Source organism: Drosophila kikkawai, chromosome 3R, assembly GCF_030179895.1.
Source record: "Drosophila kikkawai strain 14028-0561.14 chromosome 3R, DkikHiC1v2, whole genome shotgun sequence".
NCBI classification, from domain to species: Eukaryota; Metazoa; Arthropoda; class Insecta; order Diptera; family Drosophilidae; genus Drosophila; species Drosophila kikkawai.
Genome location: NC_091731.1, coordinates 836,386 through 854,988, shown reverse-complemented (window position 1 = coordinate 854,988; position 18,603 = coordinate 836,386). Strand labels below are relative to the sequence as shown.

The following is an 18,603-nucleotide window of genomic DNA, read 5'->3' as shown; positions in this document are numbered from 1 at the left end:
TGACTTGACTTGACTAACCAATACAATTAAAAATTTTGAAGATTTGTGAAGATTTGCTGCAGAAACCTGGTCTGAGTTTCTAGTAGTGACTTGCCACAGACTCCCTGCTAGAATGTCAAAAATAATAGCGAAAGTTACCTAAAACGAGTGTGGTTTTACTGGATACTAATCTAAGTTTACTTATAAGGAAAAATAAGTGAAAAATATCTAATACGTTCCTAGTTCTAGGCTTAGAAGAATGGGTGTACTTATTATTTCGGCCAGCCCATTTTCATGGTTTTTGGATAAAATTGACCCCTGTCTCTAAATTTGAAATGTAAAATCCTTTAGGCAGTTATTTTTATTATCTGGAATAAGTACGGAAACTAAAAATAAAGTGGTTTTTTTCATTAAGTTTATCAAACAAATTTTATGGGACTTGAAACAAACCACATACGCATGTACTTATTATTTCGGCCATTAGTGTATGTATTAATAATCACTATTGAATAAAAACACATTTCCTAATATTTAAGTTCGTTAAATATACTTTAAAACAAAAAAGTGCTATTCATGTGAAACAAAATTGTTGTGCAATTTTTTAAGTTTTTATGTTTTTTTGTTAACATTTATTAATTGTTAATTTAATTTAAATTTTGTTATTTTTCTTATATTTAAAATTGATTACACTATAAATAGAAACCTAAACATCAGCGAGTTTTCTTTTTGGTTAAAAGATTTCAAGATTTGAAATTGCATAAAAAAATGTGCTATTCAAGTGAAACGCAGTGTATTATATTTTGTTTGCAGAAGTGAACTTATATTCGTCAAATTAAATATATCTTTAAAATGTCAAAACAAAAAAATAAAAGTATTTGTTTAAAATAGTCTTCCGTTTTGCGAGTCAACCAACGTTTATGCCTAACCTCTCCTCTCACTCAAATAAAGTTAGATTATTGCTTAGATAACATTGACTTAAAAACTTATGAATACTAACAAAGAATAAGTTTTTGACAACCAAAACTATCCGCACTGATGTAGTTTATCATGTACTTCACTAATTTTAGCTAGCATAAGTTAAGTTTGCGATCTTCTCAATATCATATTAAACTTACGTCAAAATCATCCAAAGCTGCAGCCAATTCTCCAGCTCCGCTGTAAATATCTGTCGGTTGGGAAGATTTTCCTTGTGCTACATCGCTTATAGTGTTCACAGCATCGCAAACTTGCTTCAGAATAAAATCGCGATTCACTTTGGCCAGATCTAGTTCGGGATGGCGAACGTACACTTTCGATGCCGTCAATAACATAGTTGAATGTTTTTTAAGCATTGCACGAGCTGCTGCTAAATCATCTCTCAATTGGGGATCTTTTAATTCCTGTTGCCGCTTGGCTGCTTGCTTTATAAGTTCTCCAGCATTACGTCCAAATTGCTAAGGGAAAAAAATTTTTAATTTTGCAGATTAATCAAATCAAATCAATTAAATCAATCTTAAAATTACTTGTTGTGGTGCAAGCTAAACTACTTAAATTTTTTTTGCCAAATTCTATAATTCTAAATTCTATCAGAGTAAACCAGCTTACCTAAAACATTACGTAATTTTTTATAATGGACACAAACATAGTATTTAGTAGTTGTAGTATTAAGGGTCCATTCTGGTTAGTTGAAAAAAAATCGAATTTTTTTTTTGCATTTTTTGATAGCTTTAAGTGTGTAGAATATCTTACTAAAAGGGCAAATCGAAATACGTAATAGTTTAAAAGTTATGAGCCTCCGAACCGGCCGACTCAAAGCAGCTACAGAGCAAACATAAAATTTTAAACGCGTTTTCTGGACTACATTTTTCGGGCTGGCGACCATAATATCTCAGGCAATTTTTAACGAATCTTAATGATTTTTTTTTTAATACGCGTAATTAACGTGTTCATGGAATAGGCTACAATTATATTGATAGCTTAAACATTGGATTTTTAATCAACAAAAAAGTGAAGAAATTAAAATTTAAAAAAAAAAAAAACGAAAAAAAAATTTCAGGCGCCGCCATTTTTTTTTCAATTTTAAAAAAAGTAGCCTATTCCATAACCACATTCATTCTAAACAAGAACATTTTAAAATTTTTTGTTTCAGGGCGACGTAAACCCATGCCCAAAAAAGGCACCCCTCTGGCGACCATTCTGCAGGACGGTAAAATCGACCGAAAAAAAAATTCAAAAATGTTCTTGTTTAGTATGATTAATAAAAAAATAAAAAAAAAATAGCGGCGATTCAAAACAATTTTTTTTTTGTTTTTCTGAACATTTTCTTTACTTACAACATTTACATTTACAACATTTTTATAAAATTATTTTTTTCCAAAACCTAACTTTAATTTATGATCTCTTAATGAGAAAATTATTTACTTATATATTGTGTATTTAATTTGTACAGCTCAGCTTAAGGGGGGGTAAGGTTAATTGGGTGCAAAACTGCCTACTTTTCAAAAAAAAAAATTTGTGACGAAACGGCTAAAATTAGCTTAATTAATTAAATACCATATAATAACACAACATCTGAACAATTTTTTATTTTTTGTATTAAAAAATATTTACATGCTTTCGAGTAATAGCGAATCTCCTGAGTCCCCACAAAAAAGTTTATTTTCGGTGTACATCCTAACTGTCCAAAAAAACATCCGATATCAAAAAAATTGATTGCATGTGACGTTTTTAGTTTTAAAAGTTTTTCCCGATTTTTTTATCAATATTTGAAGTCACAACCCGGATTATTGGCTAAAAAATTAGGTTAATTTGTTTTGTAATGGCAAATGTACTGCGGCAGGCTTCCGCAGCTGAAGTAAACATTTTTATAATCTTTAAATATTAGTAAATAACGGCACATACATTTCATTTGGGGGCAACCGGGGGGAAATACTTAAAACTTTACATAAACATTGTAACGCACAACATATACGAACTAAAAAAACGAACTTTTTTAACAAAGATTTACACGAAACATAGCACAAATTCTATATTTATTTTTCTGTACAAATAAAGTATATACCATTATCTACCATATCGATTCCAAACGTTTTTGGTTTAACAGCGTTTTATAATATATTTAAGATTTTAAAATTTTGTCTGTGCACTCCACTGCGGACAAATTAAAAATGCATAAATGCACTCATATTTATGCACTTTCAATTTGTCCGCAGCTTTTGTCAATCTTTTTTTTAGAAAGTTCCGTTAGAAATGCCAAGCAGACCATATTGCTTGGTAAATTTTGGACAATCAGCTGATAGTAAAACTGGGTTCCGCTTGAATAGCTTGAAATCAATTTGTTTATTTTTGGCCTATGGCAGCGACCACTGTGCAGAGGTTTGCAACTAATTACTTGCAACCTATGCCCATACAAGTGGTGTCAGGTAACGGTAACCTTTGCATTGCCATGGAATTTAATAAGCCCCAAAACATTTCTGGATATTAAATCAAACCCCTCACCATTATTAATAGCCCTTCTTCAAAGCCCAGAAACTACCGATCACCCCTACAGGCTGACGTCGCACAGAACTAACTGGATGAAATAAAGAAGTATGTAAGTTTCGACATTGAGCTTACACCCCAGCTCAACACCCAGGCGGATATCGATGGCTCCACCGATGCCCTGGAAGAGGTAATAGAAAAGGCTACCTGACTGTCATATTAAAATAAGCGAAAAAAAAGTGTAAGCATGTAACGTTTACTCTTAACAGACAAACATCCCATCCGCTCCTCTTTTGAAAATTACGCAGATCCCCTGTCCTCCAACTATTAGGGTTAGTTAGGTTATATTGTAAGATTTGATGCACTAATTATTATTCTTCTATAGCAGAAGATTCAATAAATAAAAAGCAAAGCATAAAAAAATATATTATTTTGTCAACTTGTGTACATACATTATTTGGTGTACAAATATATATTTAAAAAGCATACCCTCATATTATCCATAAGCTCGTCCTGACTGGATGCATTTTTCAATTTATTCAAGTCATCTTCAACAATATGAAGAGATTTCAGTAGCAAATGTACATCTACCATATCTGCTAAAATTAGCAAACGAGTTACAGCTGATAGTAAATTTCTAGCTGCTCGAACCATATTGCCACGTTTCATGGAACTGCACGGATCCTCAGAAAATTCTCTGGCTGCAATACTCATGGCATCTCCAGTTTTTTTTACTTCATCTACTGCAGTTAACATTTCTTGTGTTATATCCGGGTTTTCATACGCAATCTGTTCACCCTTTTGAATAAAATTTTCGGTAGCTTTTTCAACTGCTGCAACCAAGGCACTGGCGCGTTTGGATTTTCCTAAAATAAAAATATATTAATTAAATTACATATTAAATTTAAATTATTATTTATCTTATTTTCTAAATATAATTGTACTTTTTAGTATGAATTTCTTTATTTGACTAAATTGACTCATGACCCATTTGACCACGCCCGTTTTTTTTGAACATTTTTTGTGAAGATCGCTAAAGAGTTAGCAATTAGAATTTTTTAACAGTTAGTGTTATTTACAGTTGCAACTCGAATCATTCGAATTCAGAGTCTCAGTTTTCTGAGTTCTCATTTCATTCAATTTGTTTCTCCTTCTCTATTCTTTGTGCGGCCGAGTCGTACGTAAGCGAGTCAACTCAGTTTGGCATTTGCTTCAAATTCACTCAACTCATTTTGAGTTTTGTGCATTTGAATGTGATTTGTTTGCCACTCATGCAGATGTCTAGTATGTAACATACATATTTAAAAAAAAATTTTTCACACATTTCGCAAGGCGATTTCTCGATCTGATTGCTTCATTTACAATCAAATCAAGCGCAACACGAGTGTAGCCTGAGCTCTTATGAATCGTTGGACTTGATCGTTCTTTTTCTGCAAAATCAGTTCCGATCATCATACCGGCACCAAAAAATCAGTTGGAATCAGTAAAAAATTAAAATTTATTTTTGTGTATTATGAGAATGTCATTTTGGATTTTAAAAAGACTTTTAGATACATATGTTACCCCCGATAGCATATAGTCATCTGATTTGAACTTGATTTAATAGATATGTATAAAATCTGCAATAAACATAGAATCTGTAAGTTTGGTTAACATATCTTGGAAAACAAAGAAGTTTTTCATACTAAATACTAATGTCTATCTGTCTATTCGTATGGCAAATATAGTTTATAGTTATCCGATTTGAATTAGTATGGTAGGTATGTATAAAACATTATTAAGCATAGAATTTGAAAGTTTGGTTAAAATGTCTTGATAAGCAAAGAAGCTGTTCATACTAAATGTTTATGTTTATCTGATCGTTCCTGCATTATTATCTGCGTTAGTGCACCACAACTACAAGTACACCGCATACTCACAATGTATTTTTTAAACTCGTGTTTGAAATCACCTTATCATAAATGATGGTGGTTTGTACTCGTTTTTTTCCGCTCTTTTTATCCTGTGCCAAATATGAGAAGCACCTATTTCTTGGTACTTGATTTCATTTAAGGGGGGACATCTGAGTAACTTTTTTTAAAAATCGAAATTTTTTTTTTTGCTTAAAAAATTCTTTAGGGTCCTAAAAATAACATATCAAAAGATAGAGTCCGGCAAAAGTTTCTAAGTGTCAAAATTTTCCATTCTACGGCGATGCCTCACATGTAATCTTATACGATTTTAAAACTTTAAACGCGTTTATCTCAAAACCACTTTTTTTAAGTTGGCCGGAAACCTAACTCGAACAAATCTTAACCGATCGATCTGAAATTTTGACAGTATATCCAAAATACCTTTGTCTATCGACACACGTAAGATTTTTTTTAATTTTGCTTACTTTTTTTTTTTAACAACAATTTTGTGACGTTTTTTTTCTCATGAAAATTGAAATTTTTTTTAATCACTCACCATTTTGCAAAAAATCAAAATATCAAAAAAATCCTACGTGTGTCGATAGCGGTTGAGATATAGAATCTAACAAAATTTGATTTTTTGTTCTAGAACAAAAATTAAGGACGTTAGGTTTCCGGCCAGGGACCCCTTTCAAAAAAATAGGGCCTACGAAGAAATGCTGCACAGCCGCCATTTTGTTTTCGATTTATTCCAAAATAATGTATTTTGTACTTCACATATAACATTATCAAACCTACTTAAAAATTTTTCGATTTGCTTTTTCATTTGGCCAAAAAAAATTCTTGAAAATCGGCTTTTTTTTTGCCAGTTACTCAGATGTCCCCCCTTAAACCGAAATTTGTTGGGTTATTATACCCTTGCAGGGTATTATAATCTCAGTCTGAAGTTTGCAACGCAGTGAAGGAGACCTTTCCGACCCTATAATGTATATATATTCTTGATCAGCATCAACAGCCGAGTCGATCTAGCCATGTCCTTCTGTCCGTCCGTCCGTCAATCCGTTTCTACGCAAACTAGTCCCTCAGTTTTAAAGCTATCTAAATGAAACTTTTAATATAGTCTTCTATATACGACTATATCATATTGTTGCCATACAAATGTCCGATAAATTTTTAGGAAAAAAGGAAAACTTGGCTGTTTTTCAACACTTTTGAGGTATGGCCAATTTATATTATTTCAGAATTTCGGTTTTATTTTTATGAAAATCGTAAAACAATATCTTACAGGTGCTATAGGAACGAACGGGAAATCAATAGAAAAGATTTATAATTTCGTTGTTTTTCAACGTATTTTATCTACTCTTAGATATACGATTTTTTTTTATATTTCAGAATTTCGATATAAATTTTATAAAAATCGGACAACAAACATATATAATATAGCTTCGATAGAAACGATCGGCGGCTTTAGAGCAAAATGTAAAACTGGGAATATAAAACTGTAACTATCAAACTGTAAATATAATAAGTATAGTATGTGCATCAAGTTAGCAGTGTAACTTTGGATTTTTAAACTTTTGATTATACCATTATTTGCCGTTAAGGTTAGGTTAGGTTGGACCGGACCGCCCTCGAGGGGCCACACATAGGCCAATATGGCCCGTAGCTATCTGGGGAAACTCCTGGAACCTAGAGACCTAGAGACTGTTTATGCGGGTTTCGAGATCCTTGAATATCAGGGTGTTTTTCGCAAAGGCAAGGAGTTCGCCTGACTTCCTCCTGGAGTCATCTTCTAGCGCTGCCAGAACTGGAGAGCCTAGGTATCTCATTCTTGCCCTCGTTAGGGCCAGACATTTGCAAATGAGATGCTCCAAGGTTTCGATTGCCTCGAATTCATCACATTTCCGGCATTTGGCGTTGTCGGTAATACCCAGCTTGACTGCATGTGCAGCAGACAGGCAGTGACCTGTAAGAATACCCACTAACATTCTGCAGTCCTTCCGAGGAAGATGCAACAAGTAGTGAGTGAGTTTCTCGTTGTGCTCTTTGCACATGATTTTTGATATTCTGCAGGTTGCGGAATTACTCCTCCACCTGCTTTTTGCGCTTGCGCCAGGCCGTCTCTCTAGCTCGCTTTGGAGCGTTCTTAGGGAGATAGGGACATTTTCTGTTATTTCACTCGCCAGTCCAACGCCTTCCTTTGCAAGTTCGTCCGCGGTTTCGTTACCGTCTATGCCTTGGTGGCTGGGAAATCAGTAGATCCTCACTGACTTAGTCGTGCTTTGGTTATCTAGTGACTCCCTGCTTACCAGTACATTTTTGGAACTGACCGCTGATGATTGCATGGATCTTATCGCCGCTTGACTGTCTACGAACAAATTGACCGCCTCATGTGGACGGTTTATGCTCTGCGCAAGCTCTGCTGCTTTCCGTTAATTTATCGTGAAAAAAATTTGACGTTCTATTTTTACCCTTTACTTTTGACAATAACTTGATATCAACTTAGCAGGGAAAATCCTGCAAACTTTACCATTTCCAAAATTTGTTTTCATAATTTGTCGTTAATTACCTTAGCGATATACATCCAGCACATTCTATTAGACTGCACTGCACTTTCCCATATTAGAAACATTTGCTTTTTCCACGAAAACACAATCCATCTCCTAGCGAATCCAACAGCAGCAAACTCCAACAAAATCAAATACTTTTTCCACAAAACCAATCTCATACACATTTATTTTATAACTTTAACATTTAATATAAACACCTCCACATTTTGTTAATATAAAGTCGAGCGGTAGGCCACATCAGCCAATGCTCATAAATTTTAGTTTTAACTATTAGTTAGCATTATATAAATTAATAAATACCCGTTAATTATTCGTGAAAGAATGAAATTTGTTGGTCAAGTTGTTGGTCCTGTAATCAGTCACATTTCTAAAAAGTTAGCAGGACAACTCCTGCAATCCTTCACATTAATTATTTGGGTCTTTCAGTTTTCGTCTCTTTCAGTTTCTATTTTAATAAAATGATTTGCTATGTAAATATTTATAAATCGCTTTCATTTTAATAAGAAGAGTGGCAACATCATATGAGTTAGAAAGTGACTTAGAATCAGAGAACGGCAAGGGTGCCTGTTTCGACAACTCTATTCACACTTGTCAAATTTTGGTGCCGGTGTTTCTTACCACCGGCAAATAAAGTAAACGAGTCGCACACACATAAACTTGCACGAGTATAACGAGTGGCATGTCTACCCAGCACCCGATTACGTTTTCAACGATTCCTTTAATTCATTTTACACCTGGTACTTTTCGTTGCTCGGTGCCGGTGGCACTCACACACATAACTAAACGAGCGAGTAGTTGAAGCACACAAAAAATACTCGGGTGTTTTGAAGTCATCCGAGTAGTTTTTGTGTGCTTTACCCACTCGTTCGATTAGCATTCGGTTTTTTTACTATGTGTCAACGACGATAATCGCACTCTTCTCGCTCTTGTCAACGCACGTGAAAATCGACTGCATAACATTGGTTTGGTGACGCTAAAGACAAAAAATTGCAAGATGACTGAAACTGCACAAACATTAAAAAACAAAATAGATTCGGGAACCTACAAAGTGAACAAAAGAACAAAGGGAAAAAGCTTAATTTGGAACATTTTGTACGAAATTTTGAAAGAGGACGACACTGTGGTTGACGGATGGATTTATTGCGGTAAATGCAAAAAAATTCTAAAATACGTGGTAAACCAAACGTCGAACTTATCTCGCCACAAATGGTGTGTAGAATTGAAGCAACCCAAAGAAGTTAAAAAAGTGTCAGAGAGTGACAAAAAACAAGCCACAATAAAGTGCACGGAGTGGGTTGTGCGAGACTGTCGTCCATTTTCTGCAGTTTCTGGATCGGGATTCAAAAACATTGTTAACTTTTTCATCAAAATCGGTGCCACCTATGGTGAAAACGTGGACGTGGACGACCTAATACCCGATGAGAGAACATTAAGCCGGAATGCGGAAAAACTAGCCATGGAAAAAAGGAAAATTGTTGCTGAGGATGTTAAAGATCAAATGGAAAGCGGAGGAGTGGCAGCAACGCTAGATATGTGGACAGACCAATACGTCCAAAGGAATTTTTTGGGTGTCACATTACACTACCAAAAAAATTATAAACTTCATGACATCATTCTGGGAATAAAATCTATGGATTTTGCTAAATCTACAGGTGAAAATATTTTGAATAAAATAAAAAGCTTGTTTTTAGAATATAATGTTGAAAACATAAAAAACATAACATTTGTTACGGATAGAGGAGCGAATATTAAAAAGGCGTTGGAAAACAATATACGTTTAAATTGCAGCAACCATCTTTTCGCCAATGTTTTACAAAAATCTTTTGAGCAAACAACCGAATTGGATGAAACCGTGCACGCTTGCAAGAAAATTGTAAAATATATCAAGAAGGCGAACTTGCAACACCGGCTTCAAACCACAGTGAAAGGGGCATGTCTAACTCGCTGGAATTCTAATTATACCATGATGAAATCTATTGTCGATAATTGGCTGACAATAACACAGTTGTTAAGCGAGTCTCCAGGAGCACAAAGACTTATGGACGTCAACATATCCATATTGAAGCCGTTGGTGGAGTTGCTGCAGCATTTTGAGCGGATTTTTAAAGAACTACAAACATGCAGCTTGCCGTCACTGTGTTTCGTGATACCCTCCATTTCCAAAATTTATGAACTTTGCGATGCAAATATTGACGATTTTTCATCAGTTTCCGTTTTGAAAGAAAATATAAAACAAAACAAAATCAGATGGAAACACTCAATAGCTCTGTACTAAAAAATACAAATAGTTTTCCACCCTCAATAGCCCAAAATAGCCCAAACAATTTACTCAAAACTCAAGCTCAATCACCCGTTTCAAGAACATCATATTTTTTCCCGAAGTTAGTTGCCACATCTAATTCTAATTAGCAAGAATCTGTACTGGAAGAAATAGAAAAATATTGCAAGGAAAGGGTACCAATAACCGAACATTTTGAAGCTATCGACTGGTGGAAAGCCAACGAGTTGAATTACCCTCGGTTGTCGAAGCTTGCCTTTATACTCCATGCGATACCTGCAAGCAGTGCCGCCGCTGAAAGGGTGTTTTCGTTGGCAGGCAATATTATAACTGAAAAACGAAATAGACTATCTCCCAAATCTGTTGACAGTATCATATTTTAGCACTCCTTTTTAAAAAATATAAATATTTCCGAATTTTTAAAATAGAACAAATGAAAATGTATACTGTATTTTTAATTTACTTTAATGTATTTTGGTTGTACCAGGTTGAAAAAGGAATCACAAAAATGAACTAGAGCATCTAGTCACCGGGTGTTGTTTTTGGCTCAAGTATTGTGTTCTAGCTTTTACTTACTAGAGAATTTCGAGCATTTCTCGCTCAACTTCAACACACACACCGAATCAAAATAAGACTCGTAGACGAACTACGCTTGTGTGCACAAATATACGAGAATTATTGTCGAGTGTTTACTCGCACCCTATTCTCGTTGTCGAAAAATAACTCGGGTGTCAAAAATACTCGGTGTTTATCCGGTGGTCCGGTTGATCCGGTGGTTTGCTGCCGCTCTCTGCTTAGAATGCGTGTGGATGGCCATCATGTGCTAGTGCTGTACATTTTAATGCAAACTAATAAAATTATGATTAAGAGTTCTTTTAATGATCTAAATTATGTACTCGGTAGATTTATAAAATCTTATAAAGCAGATTTAAATTTTATTATTTTTTTACGCTGGCATCCTCATTGTGCGTGTAACGTTGTTGACTTTTGCGTCAACATTAAAAGAATTACTTTTCCCACCACTAGGCCCCTATGCTGAGCGTATGTAAAAAAAACTACGCTTGCTGAGTCAACGCAGCCTGGTGTAAATAAGCCTTTAGACCACTTTTCTTTCTGAATTTGTTTCTGTACTTTGTTTCTTGAACTGAAATAACTGAATTTAATTTGCAGCAAAACTTACCAAGTTAGTTACAAAACAAATTCGATAAGATACTCTACACACTGGAGTAGATACCTGAGACGCGACAGCCATGTTCGTGGCCAGCGTCTTGAAGAGAACGAGAGGAGGACGCGAGCGGAGTAGGCGGCCTGCATATCGCGCGAAGCAATGCCTAGCGGCGGTACCGCGCGATACGGCCCTCTACACTGTTTCTGTTTGTCCTTCCCAGCAACCCTGTGTTACTTATGTAGTTATAGTCTTAAATGTTATGTTTTTCAAATAAAAGAATACAAAAAAAAAAAAAAAAAAAAAAAAAAAAAAAAAAAAAAAAAAACACCTCAAATATTCGAGCATCGCCACAACTTTGACAAAAAAAATAAACTAATGCAACTTTATATACCTGAAAAACGCACAAATTCTTCTCTCCCAAGTGCTGCTAGGAATATGTTGAGCTATGTACATCCATTGGTATTAACAAAAATATAACAGAATTTTGGTATAAATTTTATGAAAATCGGACTACTATATCATACAGTTGCCATAGAAACGATCGGTTGATGTAAAGAAAATGTAAAACTGGGAATGTAATGTTCACTCCAGAAAGGGGCTTAATTTCTGGAGGCTGTGTGATCCCGCTACCAGCTTCCAATGATCCCGTAAGCGCTCTCTTTCTCTCCCTCTCCCTCCGGACTTCCAGTCCATAGAGCTTCTAATCAGTTACAATGTACACCGCAAACCAATTTTTGTATACGTCTGGAGATTCCTTATTAATTTTACACTCTTATAATTTTTTTATAAAAAAAAAAAACATATATATATGTATATAATATATATATATAACATTTTCAATTTTTTTTTTTTTGGTTCAATGACAATAGAACCACTGCTTATGCAATCGCATTACAAGCCAGTTTAAACAACCTTGCCTCTTGCCCCGCAATGTATCATAATCAGGCCTGCTCCGGTAATCGTAAAATTTTTTCGATTTCGTTTTGGGCGAAAACGAACCGTTTTCGTTTTTAGCTGCTCCGGTTTTCGGCTATCGGAGTGTTTCGTTTTCTCATCGTTTCTCACTGATCAAGCAGCTAACTTGTTTTGTTGGTAATAAGCAAAAAACGTAAAGTACTGCCTATTATATTTACAATTGCCCTTTTTCTAAGCCAGAAAAAGGCAAAAAATGGTAGAGTTAAGCAAATCTAGGCTGCCACACTTTTCACAGTTTTAATTCCGGTGGTCTCAAATAATTATTTGGTTAATTTGGACCATTTAAGTAATCACATTAAATAGCATTAATTATAAACAACCATTTTGGCGGTCCTTTAAAGTTATTAATGTATTCATTTATATTTTTTAAGTATTTTTAACTGGATGTTTCGTTCCACCAACAATATGGCAACCTTGGCGATATCTTTTTGCGGTGAACTTATCGACCTATCGCCAAACCGAGAAAACTGGTTGAACACGGCAAAAATTTTGTTGTCAAATCTGAGGTGGGGTCAGAAATAAATTTTTTATAAAATAACTACCTGCCAGAATGATCTTATGGTGATGTGGAATAAACATCAATAGACCACTGAGTAAACAATTTTTTCCTTTTTTAAATAAGATCGGATTTCATATAAAAAAATGCATTTACTTTTCATTCCGGCCAGAAAAAGGTGGCCGTTTTTCAAATCGAAAAAATCTTTCGATTTCGATTACCGGAGCACCAATTTCTCGTTTTCAAAAACGAAAACGAAAAATTCTTGCCGTTTTCGATTACCGAAGCAGGCCTGAATATTATACCAAATGCTGGAGGAGTCACAAATTGACGAATTTTACTCTTCATTTGTGTGGTTATGAATTTCCAAATTGTTATTTAAAAAGTGTTTTAAAATTCTTTTGGGTAACATAAGAAATTGTATGCTGGGAATATGCTTTGTGATGGGACAATTCTTTCTTTAATATGATCTATAGTATGTCCAGCAGGCGCTTTGCGTTTGTGTTTCTGGGCTTGGGGTGAATATAATTAAAGTTGAGGAGAATCACAAAAATACAATTCTCACAATGAAACTTTGCGTATAGTCTTCTATATACTCTCACTGCTATATACAGCTGTGTTCACTGAAATAGCAGTGCCCACGGACCTGCACGTTCAAGATTGGAAAATTCTGTTACAAACGCTATTTTCATAAACAATTTTTTCATAAAGGCTTAGTGTATTTAATTATTAACAATACCACAATCATTTAATTTAGGTAACATAAACCTTATAGAATATATAGCTAATAACAACAAGAAAGGTCTATATTATGCCGATCATTGAAATAGCAGTGAAAAACTAAAATTCTTCATAAATTTAAAAATATCGTATAAGAAACCTATTTCTTCTTAAATTCTAATTGACTATGATCTAATATTGTGTTAAATAGCCTTTAGAAGCTATCATAGCCTCATACCTGGGTGGCAAGGAGTCCACCAAGTCTTAGCAACGCTTGAGGGGAATATGGCCTCATTCCTACTGCACAAATTGCCAAAGCTGTGGCCTAGAAGTCGGAAACTTCTTTAATACGTAGCCCTCGATGTCCCCCATAAGTTTTCGATCGGATTTATATCCGGGGACTGTGCAGGCAATGGCATTGCATCCACTTTTTCATTAAGAACCCACTCCTTGGCCACCTTGATGATGGTATGATTAGGGTCACTGTACTGCTAAAACGTCCAAATTAATGGCATATTTTCCTCAGTATACGGCTGCAAGACAGTTTTTAATATTTAAACATAAACATAATGGTTTTTGATCCCACCGATCATATATACGGGACCTACAACGTTGTATGAAAAGTATACCCAAACCATGATTTTTAGGCCACCATGTTTTACTGTCTTCAGCGTATGGTTTGGGTGGTACTTTGTATTTGGAGGTCGACGGACATATTGTCTTGTCCTATTCCACCAAATAAAACCAGTTTGGAGTCATTTGTCCAAAGGATATTACGCCATTTGAATAGTGGCAGTTCAAGTGGCTATTGGCGAACTCGGATCTGGCCTTGATATGCCTGTAACCAAGCAGTGACATTTTCCATGGACTTCGCGAATCTAAAATTTATTCAATAAGTCCCCGGCGAATGGTCCCATGACTGATTCCCATGTCAATTCCCGCTCATATATCCCTGTAGGATGCAAAAGGACGAGCTTTGCTGAAGCGAAGTACGCGTCGAGCCTGTACAATTGTGGTTTTGCAAATCGTACCTCGGTTTTTTTGGGTGCGCTTCATATTTTATGACTTATAAACTATTTTAAAAGAACAATTTGAAAGATTTAGACTCTCTTTACATGTTTTGCCCTTCTTTCTAGGCTAAGTTATCTGATACCTTTCTCTCATGGAGCAGTGAGGTCCTGCGCCCACTAAAAAATTTTTTTTGCGTTGTAAAGGTGTATTATAGTATAAACTATAATAACGACCGTAATTAAATTCATTTTCCACAAAATTAAAAGAAATTTCGGCACTTTTTGCGAAAGAAAATTAAAAACTGCTATTTCAGTGATCGGCCAAAACGAGCTGCATATGTGAAAAAATATCAATAAAACATAAAAATAGAACAAATCTAACGGAATTTTTTCTCGATTCTTATCTTTATGTTCCATTTTACAAAAACAATGTGCAATAGATCAGCTTGCAAAAAGGAATATGTACAAAAAAAGGTTTTGAAGTTGTTCCTCTGTCGCACTGCTATTTCAGTGAACACAGCTGTATGTCGGAACGGGCCGGTTCGGACGACTATATCATATAGCTGCCATACAAATGTTCGATAAATTTTAAGAAAAAAAATATAACTTGGCTGTTTTTCAAAATTTTTGCACAATTTTTTAGATATGGCCATTTTATATTATTTCAGATTTTCAATGAAAATTTCATGAAAATCGGACGACTATATCTTATAGAAAACATTATAACTTCGTTGTTTTTCAACGTATTTTAATCTACTTTGAGATATGAGCTTTTGTTATTATTTTAGAATTTTGGTATAAATTTTATGAAAATTGGGCAACTATATCATATAGCTGCCATAGAAGCGATCGGTAAATGTAGAGAAAATATAAAGCTAGGAATGTGAAACTGTAATTGTCAAACTGTAAACATAATAAGTATAGGTAAAATGTTATGAAACTTGTTTTTGTGTGTGTTTTCAGCATTTTATTTATGCTATATATAAATATACAACTTTTATATATTTTCGTTTATTTTTTTTGTAATTATTTAATCAAAATGTCTCGATTCTTAATGATCCAATTGCAATCTGCAAGGGTATACAAACTTCGGCGTGCCGAAGTTAGCTTCCTTTCTTGTTCTTATTTATAAACGGCTTTATTGGTGCAACTCTGCCGTGTAAAACGATATTTGGAAGATGATTTCTGGACAGCTAGACTTTCCGGTCATTTCCTGCATCTCACTAGCTACTTTTGGTGCCGATATTTTGAAAATTTTGATCGCAGCTTTTCTACATTTATTCTCGATACGATTTTTAAGAACAAAATAATGTATTATGGTATTAAATGTGCCATCAGGTAAATTTACCATTTCAGCAATTTTCCGGTGAGAATGTCCTTTTTTGCAATAATTTTGAATTAACTCACGATGTTCTATAGTAGTAGTCCCATCGTCGTAACACTTGCTTTCGCGATCAAATCTTTCTCAAAGTTAGGAATATACATACATAGGTTGTGAATGCAGTTAAGGGGGGACATCTGAGTAACTTTTTTTAAAAATCGGAAAAAAAATTTTTTTGCTTAAAAAATACTTTAGGGTCTAAAAATAACATATCAAAAGATAGAGTCCGGCAAAAGTTTCTAAGTGTCGAAATTTTCCATTCTGCGGCGATGCCTCACATGTAATCATATACGATTTTAAAACTTTAAACGCGTTTTTCTCAAAACCACTTTTTTTGAGTTGGCCGAAAACATAACTCGAACAAATCTTAACCGATCGATCTGAAATTTTGACAGTATATCCAAAATACCTTTGTCTATCGACACACGTAAGATTTTTTTTAATTTTGCTTACTTTTTTTTTTAACAACAATTTTGTGACGTTTTTTTTCTCATGAAAATTGAAATTTTTTTTAATCACTCACCATTTTGCAAAAAATCAAAATATCGAAAAAATCCTACGTGTGTCGATAGCGGTTGAGATATAAAATCTAACAAAATTTGATTTTTTGTTCTAGATCAAAAATTAAGGATGTTAGGTTTTCGGCCATGGACCCCTTTCAAAAAAATGGGGCCTACGAAGACATGCTGCACAGCCGCCATTTGTTTTCGATTTATTAAAAAAAAATTTATTTTGTAGTTTACATCTAACATTATCAAACCAACCTACTTTAAAATTTGGCTTTTTCATTTGGCCAAAAAAAATTCTAGAAAATGGCCTTTTTTTTTGCCAGTTACTCAGATGTCCCCCCTTAACATAAGCAACAAAAAATAACAGTTATCCTTACTAACCAGACAACGAAATCGTTCTTGGAATATTATGGTATTTTTTGTTTTTATTCATTAATTAAGAAGTTGTTGGTTAAAATGAATAAACTAAACTATATTTCTTAAGTAAAAATATCAGCTTACCATTCTGCGTTTAATTTTTGTCGGTTGCTCTTATGATTTAGAAGTTATAGCTGTTTTTAATTGGAAATTAGGTGTGGGTCAAATAAGCTGTGAGCCACTGTACATAAATGTTTAAATCCAACTTGACATATGTAACTGCATCAATACAAGTTTGAATTTCAAGTTTATCTCTACGAAATATGTAAGTTCTAAGCCACTGTTTTACATATGTATGTAAGTAAATACATATGTATGTACATATCTATTCCGGGTTATGACAATTTTTCCTCAACATTTTCCCCATAAATTTGTTAAAAAAAAAATAATAGTTGTAGATGTTACTGTTACTGAAATATTATTAAAACTTAGGCTTGCAGTCTTAAAGTCTCGTTCAAATTGATTAATAAAAAGCTGTTAACTAGAAAACAAAAAACAAAATCTTGAGCTTAAACCAAAATTCTCTACATTTTTTTTTAATTAATAGGAAAAATTAATAAATTTATGTTTGTTCATATATTATTCAGAAGTATAAACATATGTACATATGCATAAATGTTTATGTATATATACATATGTATGTATATTAAGATAATTTACCTTTTTTCTTTTTGCTTGGACCCTTAGTATTTACAAGAGTTGTAACTTGCAGTACAAGGGGCTCTAGAGTTTTTTCAACAGACATTGTGCGGATTTCCAAGTTTTTGGGATCCCATTTTAATGCAATCTGTCCAAAATCCGTCAATGTTCCCATTTTTCCGGCTTAATTGCTTAGGTTGTCGTCTAATAACTAAACAAGTTTCCACGATTTAGATGACGCCTATTTGGAATGGTGAACGAAATTGTTTCCATTGTCAATTACATCCGTTGATGCTTACGAAATATACAAGTCACACAGATCCCACTACAGAGAATCATAAGAAATACATAAATATAATACCGTCTTCCCACAACGTCTATTCGTGTGAAACTCTTGGGATATTGGATAATTATTTCATTCTTATTTGTCAATTTATGGGGTCTTCCCACAAAGATCAATCTGTCTTCCTCTATATTTATGAAAAGTATGGGCCATAAGGTTTTACTTTCCATTCATTTTGTTTTTAATGCTTCTATATTTTAAGCACTTGTGTTGCCCAATAGCTGGGCGATAGTTTTTTAGTGCAACTCTGATTTCTACTTCTTGACAAAGGCGACAACCAATTGAAATATGTGGCACCAAAGCTATAAGAAGTGTGGATGGAGATGTAACCAAAGACAATACAATTAACAAGATGCCTCACGCCCATACATTCGTTTTGCAATATGAAGCTTGCGTTTGCTTGTATGAGTAAACACAAGAACACGCAAGCGCGTATGTGTGCGAGAATATGTGTGCGCCAGCGCGCAAGCACCAAAAAATCAAATTTTTATATTTTGTGCTGGCGACCGCTTGTTATGATACACTAATGCAGTTTTCATTAATTAGCTACTTCATTAGAATAATAATAATATTATGCCGATCATTGAAATAGCAGTGAAAAACTAAAATTCTTCATAAATTTAAAAATATCGTATAAGAAACCTATTTCTTCTTAAATTCTAATTGACTATGATCTAATATTGTGTTAAATAGCCTTTAGAAGCTATCATAGCCTCATACCTGGGTGGCAAGGAGTCCACCAAGTCTTAGCAACGCTTGAGGGGAAT

At 34.2% G+C, this 18,603-nt stretch overlaps 1 protein-coding gene across 2 annotated transcripts in view; it reads right to left on the bottom strand.

The window, feature by feature from the left end:
* alpha-Cat (catenin alpha) overlaps positions 1–17,747 on the bottom strand; it is a 119,017-nt gene extending 101,270 nt beyond the window's left edge. Inside the window, exons 1-3 of one of the 2 annotated variants that reach the window (XM_041777541.2) lie at positions 17,515–17,747; positions 3,928–4,304; positions 1,095–1,412 (exon numbers count right to left, since the gene is read on the bottom strand). In XM_041777541.2, coding sequence (XP_041633475.1) covers positions 1,095–1,412; positions 3,928–4,304; positions 17,515–17,668 — 849 coding nt within the window. In that variant the 5' untranslated portion in view covers positions 17,669–17,747. The remainder of the gene's footprint in view (positions 1–1,094; positions 1,413–3,927; positions 4,305–17,514) is intronic. The other variant, XM_041777540.2, reaches the window with a different exon arrangement.
* Positions 17,748–18,603: the final 856 nt, after the last annotated feature.